Raw genomic sequence first — 19,723 nt, forward strand, 5'->3', positions numbered from 1 at the left:
GCCCGGCGGATTGTTGTGGGAATAGCGACCCGTTCAACTGCCGGTAATGGAGCTATGCCAGTTGTGAGTGATACTGTCATACGGCAGTGTCATCACCAACTATATACTCATTTTACCAGTGGGAGACGCCTATTTTGGGTTTAAACATTATTGGGTTTCGGTCTGAAGGGCGCCATAGCTTACTGTGCAAATGAGACTTAGCGTCTTATGTGTCAAGGAGACGAGCACAATTGTAGTGCCTTTTTTGGGTTTTTCAAGAATCCTGAGCGGCACTACATTGTAATGCGCAGCGCGTATCAATAACCATCAGCTGAGCGCTGACTGACATCGTTGATCAACATGGTTATATAGGGGTCACTCTAAACTCTGTACCCATTGCGTGCCCGCTTTACCCACCATCCGACAACCTACCCTTGTAATCGGCATATTTAAACGTAGGTAAGCTCATAGTGTTTGGCAGCTCCTCCACACCACACAATAAACACGTCGGCTAATGTAATCTCGCACGTCAACTTGTCGCCGTCGCGTAAACAACGACTTAAAGTGGTCGACACGACAAATAGAGGAATGGTCGCGACATGTGCGCGGGGAGGGGGCGGCCATTAGAGTGGCGTCAAATTAGTTGATATTGATGTGAGCGAGTCCCGCTTGTTGTGTTATATAATTAGAAACGTATTGTCACGTCACCGCTCTGTCCCGACTTCCGAGCCGGCGCTGCTTGCTGCGAGACACTTACACCCGAAATTAATATTTAATCTGCATTCCGAGTATCTCTTTTATCTTCTACCTGTTTGCCACTAATAATAATAATTATAATATAAGCCTTTATTCAGATACTAGAATTAACTAAAAATCTTTCACTATCTGTTGATCTATTGACAAAGACCTCTTACAGCTTCTTCCACTCTTTTCTATTTTAAGCTATCCTAGACCATGTCGTGCCTGCTATCGTCCTTAGTTCTTCTGACCATGTCCTGTATGGTCCCCCCGGTTTCCCTTTTAGGTTTCTGGGATACCAGTCTGTGATATAATATTTGCTCCATTTGTCTATACCCCGAAGTGTGTCCGGTCCAGCGCCATTTAAGTTTGCTTAAAGCTAAACCTCTTATAGTGAATGCAATTAATTTGAATCAATTGTCTACGTACCAAAAAGTACTAGCAATTAAAATAAAATGATTCAATTTTGAAATTTCATAGTTATTTAAAAATATTCGATTCGAGCGTTTGCTCGCAGTTAGCGTTTAGGTATTGTGATAAACCTAACCGGCCCCGGTTATTAATATCTAAACTCGATATTGAAAAAGAATATTTAAAAAATCTTCTTATATTGTATTCTGGTTTGAGCTAATGGTCTTGTTACCAATGATCTAAATAGGTAATAAAACTAACTAACTTTAGGTATTGTGCTATAAATAAATAAAAAAGGTTTTTTTGAAGTTTTATACCGTAATATGGCAGACAAGAAAATTATCGCTGGTAATATGGTGACTCTTCTTCAAGAAGGCTGTACTCAATGTTGTGTTGAAACGATTTGGTGTCAGTTAAGAAACCGGTTCTTTGAAAAGAAGACCGGGATCAAGAAGAAAACGATGTACTGAGCCCGGGGACGATCCATATAATATTGTAAGCGAAGCTTTGCGAAATCGGAAGTCTACCTACAATAACAATTCTGAAGGTGTTAGAAATGCGAGTATTAGCATTATAAGTCCATAATGCTCAGTCAGCGTCAGCGTCAGGAGGAGACTTCTAAAAGTCGATATGCACAGTCGAACAGTAGCTTGGGGTATTAAATTACTCCGTGGTCACAGTATTGCAAGATTAATAATTTCACCAAGTTGTACGACGTGAACAAGGTTTGTCTGAAGAGGCCGGAATCACTTTATTTAGAAGGACACCAGAAGAGCGTTATGCAAAGGAATGTTTTGAAGTAATTACGCCGTACGGTGTGGACGGAAGTCGCTCGCGCCGATTGTGTCAGCTAACTTGTATGGACGTGTTCAAATTGACGCGAGTAGTCGCTCAAGTTGAAGCGAAACAAGAGCGGGACGCCCGGCGGGATTGTTTGATCTCACAATGCATGATGTTTCTGCATTATAGAACTAAAAATGACACGCGGGAAGTCGCGTCAGTTTGAGAGGCTAAGCGAGAAAGCGAATTGCTCTAAAACGCTTCCCGCACGTAAATCGCCACAGTTTGAACAGAGCTTTAGTTTTTGTAGAAAAAGGCTCCATACATGACGGAATTCCCAATGTATAATCAGCGTAACTAACGCTTGTGAACTTTTACGACATGATAGAGCTATACACCCAGCCCCACAGAATATCCGAAGGCTTAAATTACTATTACGGCCGAATGAATTCCCCAAGACCTCATAACAAAAACTCGTCTAAAGCATGCCATGAAGAACTATAGGAATTATTTCAGCCAATGGAAGCCACACTCAATATTATTTTTATTTTATATTATTGTATGTTACTTTTAGTAAATAAAGGAGAAAGTCGACTGAAGTTAACTTATTTTTTTGTCAATATGAGTAATTTCCTGATAATAATAAAAAACTACGTTTTAAAAAACCGACTCCAAAAACTGAACAGTATCAACTAACTAAAAATTGAATATACACCTTTACCTTTAATAAAATACTATTAATTATATGTGCTACATATTGTTAGGTTTTAAGTCGGTGCCAAGCCCTAAACAAAATGAAACTTATTATTATAAACAGCTTACTTACTGTAATTATTAAGGTTGTCTGGCCACGCGTGTATGTCCGCTTGGGTTGTAACAAAAGTTCTAGACGAAGCTATCCCGCTCAAAGTCACGAGTGGCGATTGTAGGTTCTTACTATTACATTTGGCTTGGCACCGACTTCAAAACTATCAATATGTAGCACATACAAATAATAGTATTTTATTAATATTAAAGGTAAAGGTAAATTAAATTAAAGTTAAAGCGAAATCGAAACAACTACTGAAGCGGTACGCAAAGGGAGGTCATAGAAAAATTTTGTTTACGAATGAGATTTTTTTTACAATTGAGCAACACTTTAACAAACAAAATGACCGTATTTATTCTCAAAGCTCTAAGGAAGCTTCCCAATTAGTCGACAGAGTGCAACATGGGCACTATCCGACTTCAGTTATTTTTTGGTGGGGTATTAGCTATGAAGGAGTGACCTTAGCCATACTTTTGTGAAAAAGGTATCAAAGCATCGGCACAAATGTATCAAGATACCATTCTTTAGAAGGTAACAACATCATGTTTAATAACCAAGAATTTTCCTTCCAACAAGACTCGGAGCCGGGTCATAAAGCACGGTCTACGCAGTCTTGGTTGGAAACAATTGCTTCGGACTTCATTTAGAGATGAAGACTGGCCGTCGTCTAGTCCCGATGTTAACACGCTGGATTGTGATTTATGGTCAGTTTTAAAGAGTACGGCTTGCTCTAAGCTCCGTGATGTCCCTGAAACAATCTGTACGATTGGCAGTGAGGAATTTTCTCAAGGAAAGAGCGCGTACTACTATCGATTACTCGCCTCGACGCTTAAAGGACTGTATTGCAGCCAATGGAGACCACTTCGACTAAGCAATATTTTTTTTTTATTTTCATAAAAATATTTAAATTTGTTTTATATTTATGCAAAATAAACTAACTTGTACTAACACACTGTAAAATTTTATTATTTATTATTTTAGGAACCAACTTCAACCTGTTACTTTTGTGTTCCAGTGATGCGCGCGCATCTTAAAATTTCACACTCATTACTTTTTCATAACGCGCCTAAAGAAGTATAACTTCAATAATGATGCGAGGAACGTAATATAAGACAAAATTAAACAACATATATTGCTGCACATTATGTTTATTATTGAGCTTGCTTACTTCTAAGCTATTTACAAAATAAGTATTCCGACATTTGACATCATACTTTACAGAGATCCACCGTTGCGCCGCGCTGACGTAGACACTGAGTGCGCACGCTGTATACCTACCGTAAACCAGGGGTACTCAAACGGTCAAAAAAAAAATCCGATATAGAACTATTCACAGATTTAGTAACTAAAATCGGTAATTACGTACCATCTTATAAAAAGTATGCTCAGGACATGAAGTGTCATGCAGTTTTAATATCCAAAGTCACTCTTTAGTTAAGTTTAGAACTTTAGACACTAGAACGCGTTTGTTTTGTAAGAACTAATAAACTCACAATATTGACTAATTATGACTTTTTTCATTGACATTTTAGAGCAGACCTAGTCTTACCTTGACAAAAAAAATGCATATGCATGCGTGCGCAAAACGAATATATAGATTGTCATCATGACACTCCTTAACAGACACCTAGACTGCAATCCTTTATCATACATACTTGCAGCCTCTCTGAGTCGATCGTAGTCTAACAATTTTGAGATAGATCGCCAGCAGTTCAAGCTTGAGCACCCCTGCTGTACATAGTACACGATACATAGTAAATGTTACACCGTACCAGCGAGGCCCGGCTCTGACAACTTCGTAACAAACAGGCAACCAGTTCCCAGATACTTTTGGTAGGTAATATGTGTTTTTTACGTCTGCGTAGTAGCTACATAAAGAATATTACTTTTTGATATTTGTTTAGCAAAAGAACAAGAGATTAATCTTCACAAACGTAGATGAATTCAACTACTTAACATGGATTACATAATATGGTATTTATCACAATATAATATGGTATCTATCACAATATAACATTTATGAAGAGACTGATTATGAGGGATCAATGACGGGCATCGCCGAGCGCGCGCAAGTTGTGTCGACATCACCGGTAATGGCGGACGGTGCTTACATGATGGTAGTATCACCACAGCTGCTGCATATGGATTCTCTCCAACTACTAACTTAGGTATTACACAGTATATTATCTACATGATACGTAAAGGCTGTAGCAAGTTACTAGAACGGTTAGTATGGCTCAAACATACTACCAGATAGGCAGTTGAAGTCGATGCGTACTCATGGTCAGTACGTGTTCTTGCAGACTGGATTGACTTAGATATTTAAACGAAAATATCGTTTTATTCATATAATTATTGTAATATATTACATTGGTTTATGTATGGCAAACCAAACAAACGGTTCTAGTAATTATATACAGACAGACACAACGTGACATATTTATTATATTATAATATATGGCGAATGGGAGGGAGATATACCTAATATCTACCCCCCGGGCGCCCCCACTCACTACACCCTATGTACATAACTCATTCTACACTATATATATATATATATGTATATATACACACATATTACACGTAATCGCTACAACACGCGACCGACCTCACCGCACTCACCGCGTACATACACCTCACTCCTCACTCTCCGAACGCGTGGAATCGCACTGTACCCGAGTATAGGTTACAAATTATTTTAATTGTTTGATTAATTGCAAAATTTAATAGCAAATAAATTGTAAATATCAATGTTATGAATTGAACGCGGATAAATATGTAACTCTGTTTGAGATTACTTAGGTATTATATATAAGTATATTTTGTTAAAAGCTGTCGGATAGTTTGTTTAAAGGTAAATATTAACGACCGAGATCGTTTTCGGTCGAAATATTCAAGGTTTCAACGTATAAACAAATGAAAAATGCCTTATGAATGAATTTTGAGTTATCCGAAGTAGTGACAACAGTACGGCACGTTATAGACGGCAATTAGGGTTGCTATATACATAATATTATGTTTGTATTGTAGGTATACAGTATATTATAATATTAATTTTATTTGTAGAGCATGAGTTCAGTTTTATCTGTTTTGTTTGAATAATTACTTACAAGTTAAGTCTATTTCGGTGAAAAACTGGAATATGGGTCAAGACTAAACAGCGCTAAGTAGGTGCAGGCTAGCCTAAAAAATTAAATAATAAAAAAATAAGAAATAATTAAAAAAATAATAATGTAAAGTCAAAACAAAAACAGAAATTCAAAGAATAAGAAAAGCATGTGAGACTGGTGATAGTGAAAACCGACAGATAATGCGAAGGGGAATCCCACGTTGATTCAGTGAAGAGAAGACACGACACGGTCGCGGCACCGCCACTGCACTGTACTGGCACGGCACCACTCCTAACGCCTTCCGCGGGGGCCCACTGCGAGTATCACAGACGTCCTATCACATAGTATATTGCACCACAACATTATGATATAACAGCTTCTTATATATTATGCCACTCGGTAGATTCCGTCCCCACACTACGTCCACCGTCTGTATGTGAATGCGGGCGTGGCGCGTGTGTCGAGCGCCCGCGGCCACTCGGACCCCGCCCGGAGCTCGTGGCAGTACGCGCGGCGTTTACAACCGGCGTCTCTTACAGCCTCTGTAGCGCGTCTAGTGTGAGAGTGGGCGGTGGTAGCGGTGGCGCCCCCGGCTCAGAACCAGTACAGGTCTTTAGACGTGTCCTGCACCTGCGCCTCCAGACCTGCCGACAACGACAACCACATATTAATTAATTAATTAATGACACGTGTCTTTGAGAAGCCACTGGAACGAAAGGGCCAGCTCATGCAACATTTAACAGAATTAATTATAATATTCATTATTATAAACATGTCTGTTGCAGCCGGTGGGTTATATATATTATGTTAAGTCATCATGATCAAGGGACAGCAAGTACGACCGCTCTGACGTTCCTAACAATTACTGCATGTTAGAGACTTGGTGCTCGAGTAATGCTCTGTTGAAAGAAATAACGAAAAAACATTTATTCAGTTAGATTAAAATGACAATTTTGAATGTCGAAGACTTTCCCTACCCCCTCTTCGGAAAAGTTAAGCTTTAATGAGAACAATGTCAAGCCGTTTCTTGAGCTCTACAAAGCGCAGGTCGGGCCTTATAATATGGCCTATTTCCGTCATCTCTAGGCGCACCCAATATCAGCTCGATCCATTTGACCTTGTGCAGCGCAGAGCTGTTCAAATTGTCGTGAACCCAGTGCTCTGTGAACAGCTAGATCACTTGGCGTTACGTAGAGACGTCGTCGCTTCATTCTACCGCGTTTATTCTTGTGTTTTTTCGTGTTTTGTATGATTCCTCTGGAGTTGCAATAGAGTACGGACGGCGGTGATCATTATATAATTAGTTACTTAACATCAGGTGACCGGTACGCTCGTTTGTCCTCCTCTTCCATAAAAAGTGGCAAGAAATTCTTTGAAACTCCTTTAAGTAACGTGACGCCACCGGCTCTTTAATTATAGTTGTATGTTTATTGTAGTTGTTCATCTCAGGTCTGAGGCACTCTGTTTTGAATGTTTATGATGTTCAATAGGTGATTTTGTAAAATATTTTGATTTAAACTTGATGCACCAAAACTGCTCAAACGTTTGATTTAGGTAGGGATTTGTGTAAGTTAAAATGGAAAAAGAAGTGATTAATTAGTCATTCACAAACATTGTTACTAAGTAAAGTATTATGTGAGATATTATATATAGGTATAATGTACTGCTAGTGTTACCTGAGTGAACCCGACAACTCACCAAGTAAGTACCACCAAGTAGGACATATACTACAAACTAAACCCAAAATTGTGCAACAACAAGTTAGAAACAATTTGTTATGTTTTTAAAGTAATAACCCTCACTTCTAGGATTAATGCACAAATAAAATTTGAAAAACAAAATTTTATGAACGATGCGGGATTCGAACCCACGGCCTCCGGCGTATATAAAATTCTGTTTGCTTTGTTCAACTCTCAGGTTGTGGCTTCATCTACAGGATCAACTTTACAGTTGATAACCTGCTCAACCCCAATATTTGCATATTAGGAAATTGACTTTAGATGTCGCTCTTGTAAATCTGAGATGAAGCCACAACCTGAGAGTTGAACAATGCAAACAGAATTTTATAACGAGGCGGTAATCGAACGGTTAGCTCAGTGGTTTAGAGCACCGGCACGGAACGCCGAAGGTCGTGGGTTCGAATCCCGCATCGTTCATAAAATTTTGTTTTTCAAATTTTATTTGTGTAACGAGTTACAACTTAGATTAAATACGGATACCTGTCAGCATTGCACGCGGACGAAGTCACGGGTTAAAGCTAGTAAGCTTTATATTAACGCTAAAAAGTAAAATATTTATTCGTGGTTATCACATTTGCAAAATTAGTTGGAGAAGACACGGTCTAACGTAAATTATTCTTACGAACACTGCCTTAAGCGGTTAATAATGACAGATATATAATTGTTTTGTTTTTGTTTATTTGCAAATTTGCAACACCAACTAATGTGGTTACACTGCAACTGGTAAATGCGGACAAAGTCGTGGGTAACAGCTTATTATTATATATAATTTTGATTCAACGCCGAAAATAGTTCTCCGTTACGCTGTTGCCGCACTGCTGCTAAAAGACGATGACCTACCCCATTCGATAATTTGTTTAAAGAAACAAGTAAGTATTAAAAATTTGAATAAATTACAACAAGAATTATTATTATTGTAGAAAGTTAATTATATTAGTAATTGGAGCATAACTTTGGTACAGTTTTGTAGGATAATAGATAGTTTGTTGAGGATTGTTTTCTTCACAACTAAATTTACTTTTACTTTCTTTTTTGTCATAAGTAGGTATTACTTTGTGTCTACACTTTTATTAGAACTTGTAATTTCTATTTCCGCTGCATCTAATATTTCATGTAAATACTAGATTACCTAGGTAATGACTGTAAGATCAATCTTTTTGGAAACATATTATTTTTTGTAAAACATAGTATTCGGTCTCTACATACAAAGAAGCGAATTGTCTGCAGCTATATTTGGTCAGCTTTTTTTAAGTGTTAACTTGTAACCAATATGGGAACAGTTACCTCTCGTCGATAGCCGAGAAGAACACTTAGCTAAATAACACTCCTTATAATTATATCCATGATGACTTTTGTTCAGGCTAAGGCAGGCCGGATTTAAACTTAATGCCGCCCCTGGGCACCGGAAAAAAATTCGCCCCAATAATTTTACTTAAACATATAGTTTATATATTTTATTTTTCAAAACTAAAATAACTAATTTATTGCAGAAACTTTATCTAAACAAATACTAATTATTTTTTTTGTAATTCCAGAAATTAAAAATCTGTTATTATTTTAAATCTCCGAGAGAATAAATTGATTAAATCGTTTTTATTTTTAATTTTTACTAAACGTGCCAAAATTATAATTTACAAATAATGGATAAATTAAAAATCTTGAATTATCAATTAAACTAGAATTTATTAATTAACAGAATTAATTAATTATATTGAGCAACATTGATAAGACTAAAAAAAATTATTTCACTTTCAAAATTTTGCCGCCCTAAAAAATTTGCCACCCTGGGCACTTGCCCCAACTGCCCCTAGTGTAAATCCACCGCTGATTAGCACAGTCTTAATGAATAAATAGCTATTTTAGTTTATTTGTTTTAATATTGCGCGGTCGCCATTGTATTATTTCTAGGAATTTTTGTCAATTTATTGTTAATACTTAAATGTATTCTTTCTTATTAGTTATGTTAGAAAACTAGTACCTAGGTACCTACAGCGCTTACATTCTGTGTGTAATAATATAATGTGGCCTGTGAAGTGGGAGTTACCAGTGGGAGGCTCCTTTGCACCGTATGCCGGCTAGATTATTTATTGATTACTACAACAGAGCCCAAACATTTCTGTGTTTCGGTCCGAAGGGCGCCGTAGCTAGTGAAATTACTGGGCAAATCTTAAGTCTCAAGGTGACGCTCGCAGCTGTAGAAGAGCCGCTCAGAGTTTTTGGGTTTTTCAATAATCTTGAACGGCGCTGTATTATAATGGGCAGGGCGATTTACCAACAGCTGAACGTCCTGCTCGTCCCGTCCCTTATTTTACATAAAAAAAAGGATGAAGGAACATATAAGCAGCAAAACCATGTTGCATCGATCGATGTAAATATTAATAGTACTGCGAGACCGAAACAGTACATTACATTGATCGGAGCGCTCTTTTCAATGTCCGAGTAAGATCAAGTCGAGTAAGAGAACACCGGCAGCCGGCAGCGGTCAGAGCGGCGCACGGATTGAGGGTGTGGCGGTCTGAATAATGGATCCAGGCGGGCCGTGGCCAGCTGGCGGGAGGCTGGCCGCTCCAGGGAGCTGTAAATGACACCGACCGCGACTCGGTGGCTCACCGCGCACCCATTGGCTGTTGAGTCCTCGCCCGCCCCGCGTCTCGCGCCCGCGCGCCTCCACCTAACCTCTGCGAGCCTGGTAGCCGTACCCGCCTCGCCGCTCGGCCAGTGTCCGCATTCCCCCCCTTGTACCCCCACTACACCACACTGTATCCACCACGGAGCGCACTCTCGTCCCCACAGAGCCGGCCGCAACACCACTGTTTCGTTTAGTTAAATATTTATAATAAAGTAACCTGTCTGGTGTTCAATTGCCGCAAGAGTTTCAGAAAACAAAACTTTTGTCAGTCAACTGGGTTAAATTCAAATATTTTTATTCAAAATAGGACTCAAAATCACTTATTGAACGTCAAAACCACCTCAAACCTGAGAAGAACCGGCGCAAGAAACTCAGCGGGCTTTTTTTTTATAAAAATATGTATTACAATGTAATATCGTACAATAAACATTTAAATTAAAGAGCCTGAGGGTGTTCGCTTCATTCCCAGTCTGTGGTATCATTAAAAAAATCGTTAATGCTATACTTAGTAACCTAAAACCTACCTACCTAGGTTTATCTACACAGGCAGAACAAAAACAACCTACATAACAACTTAAGCTTTAACCTGTTACTGTTGTAGGTACCTACATACTTATCTAGATACCTACCTAATAAATTATTAAAATGCTAGTTGGGAGAGTTTAGATGTAAGAGTTCATAGAACCGTAAGTATGTACTACATCTATTTAGGTAAGTCTGTCCGTCCTATCTATATAATATCTAGGCATACGATCCCTAAGGAAGGTTATAGCTGGGTTATAGCTAGCTTATCACCAAACACATGAAAGCATGAGACCGACAAAAAAATCTCTCAGCTAGCAGTTATTTGTAACATCGGATATAAAGACAGATTTAAATTACAGAATTCCTAACAAATGTTACAATAAAATGCTTGGCTCGGAGTGACATCTTCCAATAATTTGTTTAGTATGCCGAGAGATCTGCGAGCGTGACCTGCACGCAGCTCGAGTGTGTGTCATACGGGAGGGGGGCACCGGGAGGTATTTATATTGGATAGCTTTGTATCGTGCCCGACCCGCCCCCCGCGTGCGGTGTGCGTGACAAACTCTGCGGTATTTGTCAATAATATCTGTCCCCGCGTCACCCCGCGCCCCGCGAGCCTCTCCCGCAGCCCTTTGATGAAGCCGAACCCCACCGCCCGCCGCCGCGCCCCGTACTTCTCTGACCCGCTCCGAGTTTGACAATCAAACAAACCTACCCCATACATACCCTCGGTACGCGGCACAGGGTCGCCCTATACCTACATACGAGGGCCTCCGTAAGTGATGGAAACATTTTAATATAAGTTGGTTCTATTGGTGGTAAATACCCACACCTACCAAATGTAGTTATTTATATTAGTTACTTGTCATAACACCAATAAGTTAATGATGGCAAGTTAACGGAACTGTTGATGGCGGTGAATGGACCGCCGTCCATCTTATGATGAACGTAACAAACACTACCTAGCATAATATCCTTTATAATTATCATTTCCGCCTAACATAATATGATGTTGAATTAGTTCAGATCAGTCTTCGTATTCATTATAGAAGAATCCTATCTTCAGCTTCGAAGGAATACTTATCGGTTTTGCCTATATTTCTTATGCCCCACACGCTAATATTAAAAACTGTATTAAAAATAATATTCATAGGCAACTGATGACTAATACAAAGGGTTTATATATCTACAAAACTTCACAAAACTTCACTTTTTCTCCACCCACAACAAAATATGCACTCGCGTATGGTGTTGTTGAATTATTATGTCGTCGCCGGTCGCACGTGTCACGACATGAGAATTTATTATATCTAAACAATATGTTATGTTTTTAAAGTGATAAACCTCACTTCTAGGATTAATACACAAATACAATTTGAAAAACAAAATTTTATGAACGATGCTGGACTCGAACCCACGACCTCCGGCGTTCCGTGCCGGTGCTCTAACCAACTGAGCCAACCGTTCGAGTAACGGATCGTTATAAAATCTTATATGCTTTGATCAACTCTCAGGTTGTGGCTTGTTTGCGTGGAGGTCGTGGGTTCGAGTCTCGCATCGTTCATAAAATTTTGTTTTTGATGTGAAACATCTATAGCCGCACGTAAAACCGATTTCTGGCGTGGCGACGCATGCCGTGGCGACGCGTCGCCTTGTCACAGTAATACCGTCCTCAGAGGCAACATCGAATATAACTATTGCCGAAGTCACTGATTAAACGAATTAAGTAGTCACGATTTGAAATAAATTCGTAAATTTTTGTATTTAATGAAAATAAATGTTTATTCAATAAATAGTCATCGTTATCTGGAAAAAAATCGTAATATTTTATTTTATCATTATGACATATTTAGTTCCCATCACAATATGTTCTTTTCTGCATATTACTTTTACAAAATAATGTCGATGTTTCACATCTGCCAGGCGTCCCGTGACGGCTCACTTTTTTTTTTCAAATTTTATTTGTGTATTAATCCTAGAAGTGAGGGTAATCACTTTAAAAACATAACATATTGTTTAGATATAAAACATTCTTGCTTCTTCATTTGCCTAAGGAAGCCTAACCTGTGCGTATTTCCTTGTGCGTGCGGTTGGCTGTTCGGTGTACAAGCCACAGTCGGAAGCTAGTCGAGCGTGAATTATGACGACGGTCATAAAAATGAATTATTCTATTCAGCAGCCATTTCTTTGTCCACTTTGAACTTTTTCGCTCAATCGTCACTTTCATAAATTTCTACTATTCTAGATAGTATATTGCTATCATTGTCATCCATTAAAAATATCTATTTCAACTTTGACAACAAAAATTTTACAACTACACCTGTTGTAATCCTATAAAAAGTATTTTATTTAAACAAAAACTTATCAAGTACCTAATAACATTAACTTTAGAGCGTAGACACGTGCAACCGTAACTGCGAATATATCGCTTAGTTTCTTAAAAGTTATAACAGTTAATATATAAATAATATATAAACATATTCTGTTACCCAGTAAAAATATAATCCATGTTAATAATAAATGCTATAAAGAAATAAATTTAACTTCAAATTTATTTATTATTATTTAAGTATGATCTCTGACCAGTAACATCTATTAAAAACTTCTAGTAACACACTCGATAAAATGAGTGTTCGATTTGGAATTATTAAATACTAGCTGACCCGGCAGACTTCGCACTGCCTCAATCGATAAATAAAAGACCTAAACTTTTGTATAAAATAAACTTCAAACATAAGAATCCTTTTTTTAAGTGCTACCCGTGTTTTAAGTTTGAAGTTTATTTTTTACCTCCTTAGAAAGTTAGACAGGTTGTAGATAGTTAGTTATTCATTTTAAAGTATTATTCTTATTTGATTTCTGAACGACGGGGGACACGTAGAAGGAAAATCAAAATTGTTGTTTTTATTTAAATCCGAGGACGTTTTTTCCCTGGACTTCCACAAATAATTCAAGACCAAAATTAGCGAAATCGGTCCTGCTGTTCTCGAGTTTTAGCGAGACTAACGAACAGCAATTCATTTTTATACATATAGATATAGATTTTATGAAAGTGACACTACATACAATTCATTAATGAAATAGTACCTTAACGTTAAACAAGAGCGACCGAAAACACACGCACAAATACACATGTTTTACACATATTAATTTAGTATTCGACACGTTGAAGCTAGGTCGAGACTTACCTAAAGATTCCCACCTCACAAAAATCGATCCATTAACAGGAGAAAAACACTATGTTGATTGCAATTTGTCGTTGCTAACACAAATAAAATATTGTGCTAATGTTAAATTAACAAATAGTGATATAAAACCACGCAGTAAAATATAACGATGTAGTTACTTTTAATTTTTAACAGTGTTATATTAATTAACGTTTTAAGTTAATAATTTTAACGACTAAACTCTGCTATCGCTACTGCCCTCGCAAGGCGACTGTCGAGATCGAGCGAGGTATTATGTTAATTCGTATAAGTTATAAATATTAATAACTAAATTTATTAGCCTATGAACAGTTTTACGTAAATAATATATTACTGATTACTTATTCTTATAAATATATTTTTTTTTCTGTATTTTTCTGTTGTTTCTAATTAGTTGTCCTTTACTGTTGATGCCTTATAAGTCCTTTAGTTGGTTCTACGAAATTTTATCTTTCGACGGCAGCTTTTCAGTAGAAATTTTGTTGGTTTTCAAATAAATGATAACTTTTTGAATATATTTTATGCTAATTGTTATTTCCTTTTCATTTTAAACTAAAAAGTATTACTGCAAAGTATATTGTGCGTCCTGACGCCTAAATGTTCGTGTAATAATTTTGGAACTTGATTCATACCAATGCCTAGGCTTGCCCGTATCTGCTGATAGGTCACTCTCTTATCTTCCTCTATCATGCGTCGCACAGCACTGATGTTATCTTCAGTAGTCGCTGTTAAAGGACGTCCCTCACGCGGATCATCATTGAGATTGCTACGCCCTCGCTTAAACTCGTTAAACCAATAATTGCAGGTAGAGGCACGAGATGGGGCTTCATTAAGGAATGCTAATCGCAGCCTATCATAGCATTGTTGTTGAGAAAGCCCACAACGAAAGTCAAAATAAATCATTGAGAGTTATAGATTTGCCGCCAATTCACAAAAACAAATGACAAATGAATGCAATAACTATATTGTGCCTATACTATATTAGGTTACCAAAGAGTTCAAAAATTTAAATTAAAAAAAAGTTTTCATTAGCAATGTTTCTAACTGGCCAGTTAGATAATCTACTCTAACACCATATAATTGCTTGATGCGATGCGACGCTCCCCCCATACCGTCTTGCCTACTACAAACAAGGGATGGTAGTTGAAGGGTATCATCATTCAGAAATAAGTTTTCTTTAATTTTTAACTAAATAAAAAATATTACACATTTACGATGGCTTTAGACTACATTATTCCCGAATACTTTACCTCGAATTCGAAATTCTTTACCACGCATTTTTGCGTTATAGAACACTAAAACAATAATTTATTATTTTCACAGCTAACAAGGTGTGAAAGTAATTAATTATTATTATGTAAATATTGGAATTCGTGAAAATTATATTTTGTTTCCGCGTCAAAATTAATTAGCTAAATATTTCTACAGAGATAAATTGTATACGAACAGTGGTTCGCTGCCGCGACGGAATTTATTAGTTACTTTTTTATCAACAGAAATAATATTGGTAAGTTTCTATTTTATGGCAATAAATAAGTACGAGAAGATTATCCAATAAATAATGTCTAGCGTCAAAGCCTGCCCATAACAGTGTCGATATAATACAAAACGACTTAAGGAATTATATCATGATATAACCCCGATAGCATCACACTACGCCCGTCACCACACGCAATACTAGATTAACATAAAAATCAGACACATAATATTATAGCACTACAAATGCGATATAAGAGTAGATCAGATTTTCTTATCTGCGATTTGTTTATATTAAATGATAAATCATAAAAATTTACTAGGTTGAACAATTCTCATCAGAAGATATAACACGTGCCGTAGAAATTGATAATTTTATACTTAACCTTGAACCTACAAAACTAGTGCATGAAAATGATAAGTTTTCAAACAAAAAACTGAAAGCACATAAAAAATTTAAAATATAAGTACTATGATAGATTCTCGAAATTACGCTGTGAAACAAAACGTTAAGAAGCAGAATGGTATGATTTATTGGTTAATTAGACTGAAAATAATATAATATATTTATAGGTATAATGTGTGTTTCTGTGAAGTAGTAATAATTGTATTAGCCAGATAGTATATTATGATAATAATCATACAATAGTTTATAGACCTCTGTGATAATGATAGTGAAACGGTCAAATGATAGCTAATATGTTTAACACATTCATTAGCTCCGTTTTTACAGTCCTATACAGATTTCAATCTTAGATTTAGCCGTGATAACTTTCCAATAAGCTACATTCAAACCTTTTTGAGAACAATAGATATTACTCGTGATAAGGTAGAAAAATACTTGCTAAAACTTGACCCATCGAAAGGAAGTGGTCCCAATCACTTATACCCAATTTTACTGAAGGATTGTAGTAGACAAATTTCGATTCCTTTAGATGGAGTATATAGGAAATCTTTACATTCATGTTATTTACCATCATTATGAAAAATGTATATAATTGTCCGCATATTTAAAAGTGGTGACAGATATAGTATTAAAAACTTTGGTATGATTGGTAATCTCAAAATAATTGGATAAATTAATCTATGACACTTTATAACGACTAATTAATTAATCCACAGCAACATGGATTTGCAAATAAACGCTCAACGGAAACTCTCAACTAACCTCTGCGGATTTCTAGTAATGGATGCTTTTAGCAACGGATTCTAGGTAGACACAATTTATTCGACTATTCAAAAGCATTTGATAAAATTTCGCATGCCCGACTATTATTTAAACGTAAACGTGTCGGTATTCAAGGATATCTTCCAAGGTTGTTGGAGTTTTATCTCCGTAATAGAAGACAAACGGTAGCCGTTAAAGGATTTATTTCTAGTTTCGTCGCTGCTGCATCTGGTGTTCCTCAGGGTGTTCACCTCGGGTCATTGTTATTTAACATATATATGATAGGAACTTTTCAAAATTCTAATATTTCACTTTATGCGGATGATCAAAATATTTAAAATAATAACAGATTTTTTTTACAGAAAATTAGAGAACTTTAGGTGTACATTTAATATCCTGTTTGTGTAATCAATTTATGAATGTGACCGTTTATTTCTATTGAATAAATAAATAAAAACAGGCTGTGTTAAATTATAAAGCGATTAAATTGAGTTACTAAACTATTGTTCTTCTAATGGCTCATACTTCAATTTAGACTTTTTCATAGCAGCTATCGGACATTTGCTAATAGAAATATTAAAAATCTTTCCAATATGTCAAACCAATAAATATGATAACTATTGTTTCATTTGTATGTTTGTTTACTTTTTCCGCCTTATTTTAATTGTATATCAAATCGTAAGTTATGAATGGTATTTACTCCTACTTTGTTTATATTAAAATGTAAACTTTATTGGCTTGTCAAACATAAATTATGTGTTACAATGTGTGGCATAACTTAAACTATTTGTTTTCCAATAAATAAATAAAAATATACGTATAATACATAAATTATAATACTTCTCAAGTAGATGCCACGGCTACCTGTATCAGAAAAACGTGTTGAAATTACGTGTTCGGATAAGAAGAGTCAGCAGTGCTGTTGGAACCTGTCTATTGAATTAGTGGTAGGTACATGATATAATATAAGATATACCTAGCGAGTGAGATGTGTGCTCCCTACGACCTACCTGCGGCACTAGTCCCGCATGTGAAGCCCGAGACGTGCAAGTCTCCGCCGGGCGTCGGATGCCGGGTGCCATCAATCAAGCTAGGGTCTGTCCGGCGCGCGGTTCGCGGGGAGAAGGGAAGACGTTGAGGAATTTAATTTGGCAGGGAGCCCTCGCCGCGGCCGCGCAAATTAATTTTAATCGTCGTCATTAGACGAGGAGCCGCCATTACGCGCGCTCCTTTCAAATACGCCGCCGTTTTTGTGTGTCACTAACAACCGTCGTCCCCCGCGCGCTCTCCGCACGCCCCTCGCGGCCTGCTACATACGCTCGTTACTGTTTTCATGTAGTTACTTGCACCGAGTAAATAGCAGGAGCTATCGTGTCATATCTATCTATCCGGCCAGACGAGCAGTCGGTACTCCAGGAGTAGATTCACATTATCATCATCAGCTGTTCATTCACTGCATGTTTTGAGAGAGCGGCACCGACATCCCCCCTCCTACGTCACACCTCCCCTATCTCCCCGCGCTCGTATCGCTTGCATCAAATAAGGCCTCTAAATTATCGCAATCAAAACATCATTGGTACACAGCGACGGAATGTCTTTGATAATTTTACTTTTAATATTAATAAAATACTATTATTTGTATGTTCTATATATTGATAGGTTTTAAGTCAGTAACATTATAAACAGCTTACTAACTGTAATTATTTAGGTTGTCTCGCCACGCGTGTCTGTCCGCTTGTGTTGTTTTATTCTAGACGAAGCTATCTCGCAGCGAGAAAATTATTTTCTCGCTCAAAGTCACGCGTGGCGAGTGTAGGTGCCTTTATTACATTTGGCTTGGCATCGACTTCAAAGCTATCAATATGTAAACACATACAAATAATAGTTTTTATTAATATTAAAGGTAAAGGTTTGCATAAGAGGTGTTTTAAATTAAATTTTTAGTTATTTGATACTTTTCAGTTTTAATTTTATGTAGCCATAGTATTGTAAATATATTTAAGTATAAGATTTGTTTTGTTTGAATAAAAATGTTTTTCAGTTTTTGAAGTCGGTTTTTTTAAACGTAGTTTTATTTTTATTTTTTACGCTATAGTGTCAGTTAATAATAATATTAAATCAACCCGAATGAAAACTCCAAAAAAAGCCGTACACAGAAAACAATTATGTCATCCAGCTAGACAAAAATATTCATATAAATGTTCATAAAATGAAAACTACTGGGCCAAACTATGTAAAAATTTTATGAGACCAAATGGCGTCTATTTCGCATCAAACAAAAGAAGAATTTCGTAAATCGGATCATAAATCTCAGAATAATCGGTGTACATACATAAAAAACCCATCGAATTGATAACGTCCTCCTTTTTGAAGTCGGTTAAAAATGGAAGCGATGCGGTGCTCTATCATAATACGAAATAAATTAGACTTGGCCGCCCGCACTATCACCCACCTTCAATGTATGTACTGACTGCACATTGTTAGCTTGTGACCTACTTCGTATACTCGGCCCACAATCATCAATACTACAGAACGAGATCGCTCGGGAGATTCTTCTCGCTTCTCACTTCAAGCAGACTGGAACTTCGTTAAGCATCACTTCGTTAAGCATCAGCTTAACGAAGTTCCAGTCTACTTACCCAAAGGCCGCACGTGACTCGCGCAGTCGTTCATGTAACTGTCTCTCTTCCATGTCACCACCTTCACCCACGGCGACAACAGATAAACACTTAATTGATATATCTGTCCACGACCTCTGGATACCAGTGACGGGAGCTCCAACTGCATGCCAGGTGGTGCGCTGTGAGGTGCCTTCATGCAGATTGGGCGTCTCGTAACGCGGATGATCATGTATATAATAGGTTCCAGCCACTAGTGTGGCCAGAGAAAGATCTCTATCTTTCTCAACTGCATGTTTAAGATATTTTGGTTCTAATTAACGATGTGTCCACAATACGTAGCTGATACTCTCACAGGATCAAGTTCGTACCGAGCTTAGAAATATCCTGCAAATTTGGATGCCCTAGTCCTTACCAACCGACTGAAGGGATGGATGGATTTTTTCTAATAGAACCCGATCACAGCGCGACCTTATAAGCGGCAACACAGAATCGTTCCAGCGGCTGACATCAGCGGCCGGAACACCAGAGTCCTT

At 37.3% G+C, this 19,723-nt stretch overlaps 1 protein-coding gene across 1 annotated transcript in view; it reads right to left on the reverse strand.

The window, feature by feature from the left end:
• Positions 1-3,846: 3,846 nt before the first annotated feature.
• Positions 3,847-19,723, reverse strand: part of LOC126973009 (protein vestigial-like) — a 64,509-nt gene continuing 48,632 nt past the window's right edge. Inside the window, exon 7 of the mRNA XM_050820134.1 lies at positions 3,847-6,470. Within this exon, the coding sequence (XP_050676091.1) occupies positions 6,421-6,470 (50 nt within the window). The 3' untranslated portion in view covers positions 3,847-6,420. The remainder of the gene's footprint in view (positions 6,471-19,723) is intronic.

Source organism: Leptidea sinapis, chromosome 28 (assembly GCF_905404315.1).
Source record: "Leptidea sinapis chromosome 28, ilLepSina1.1, whole genome shotgun sequence".
NCBI lineage: Eukaryota > Metazoa > Arthropoda > Insecta > Lepidoptera > Pieridae > Leptidea > Leptidea sinapis.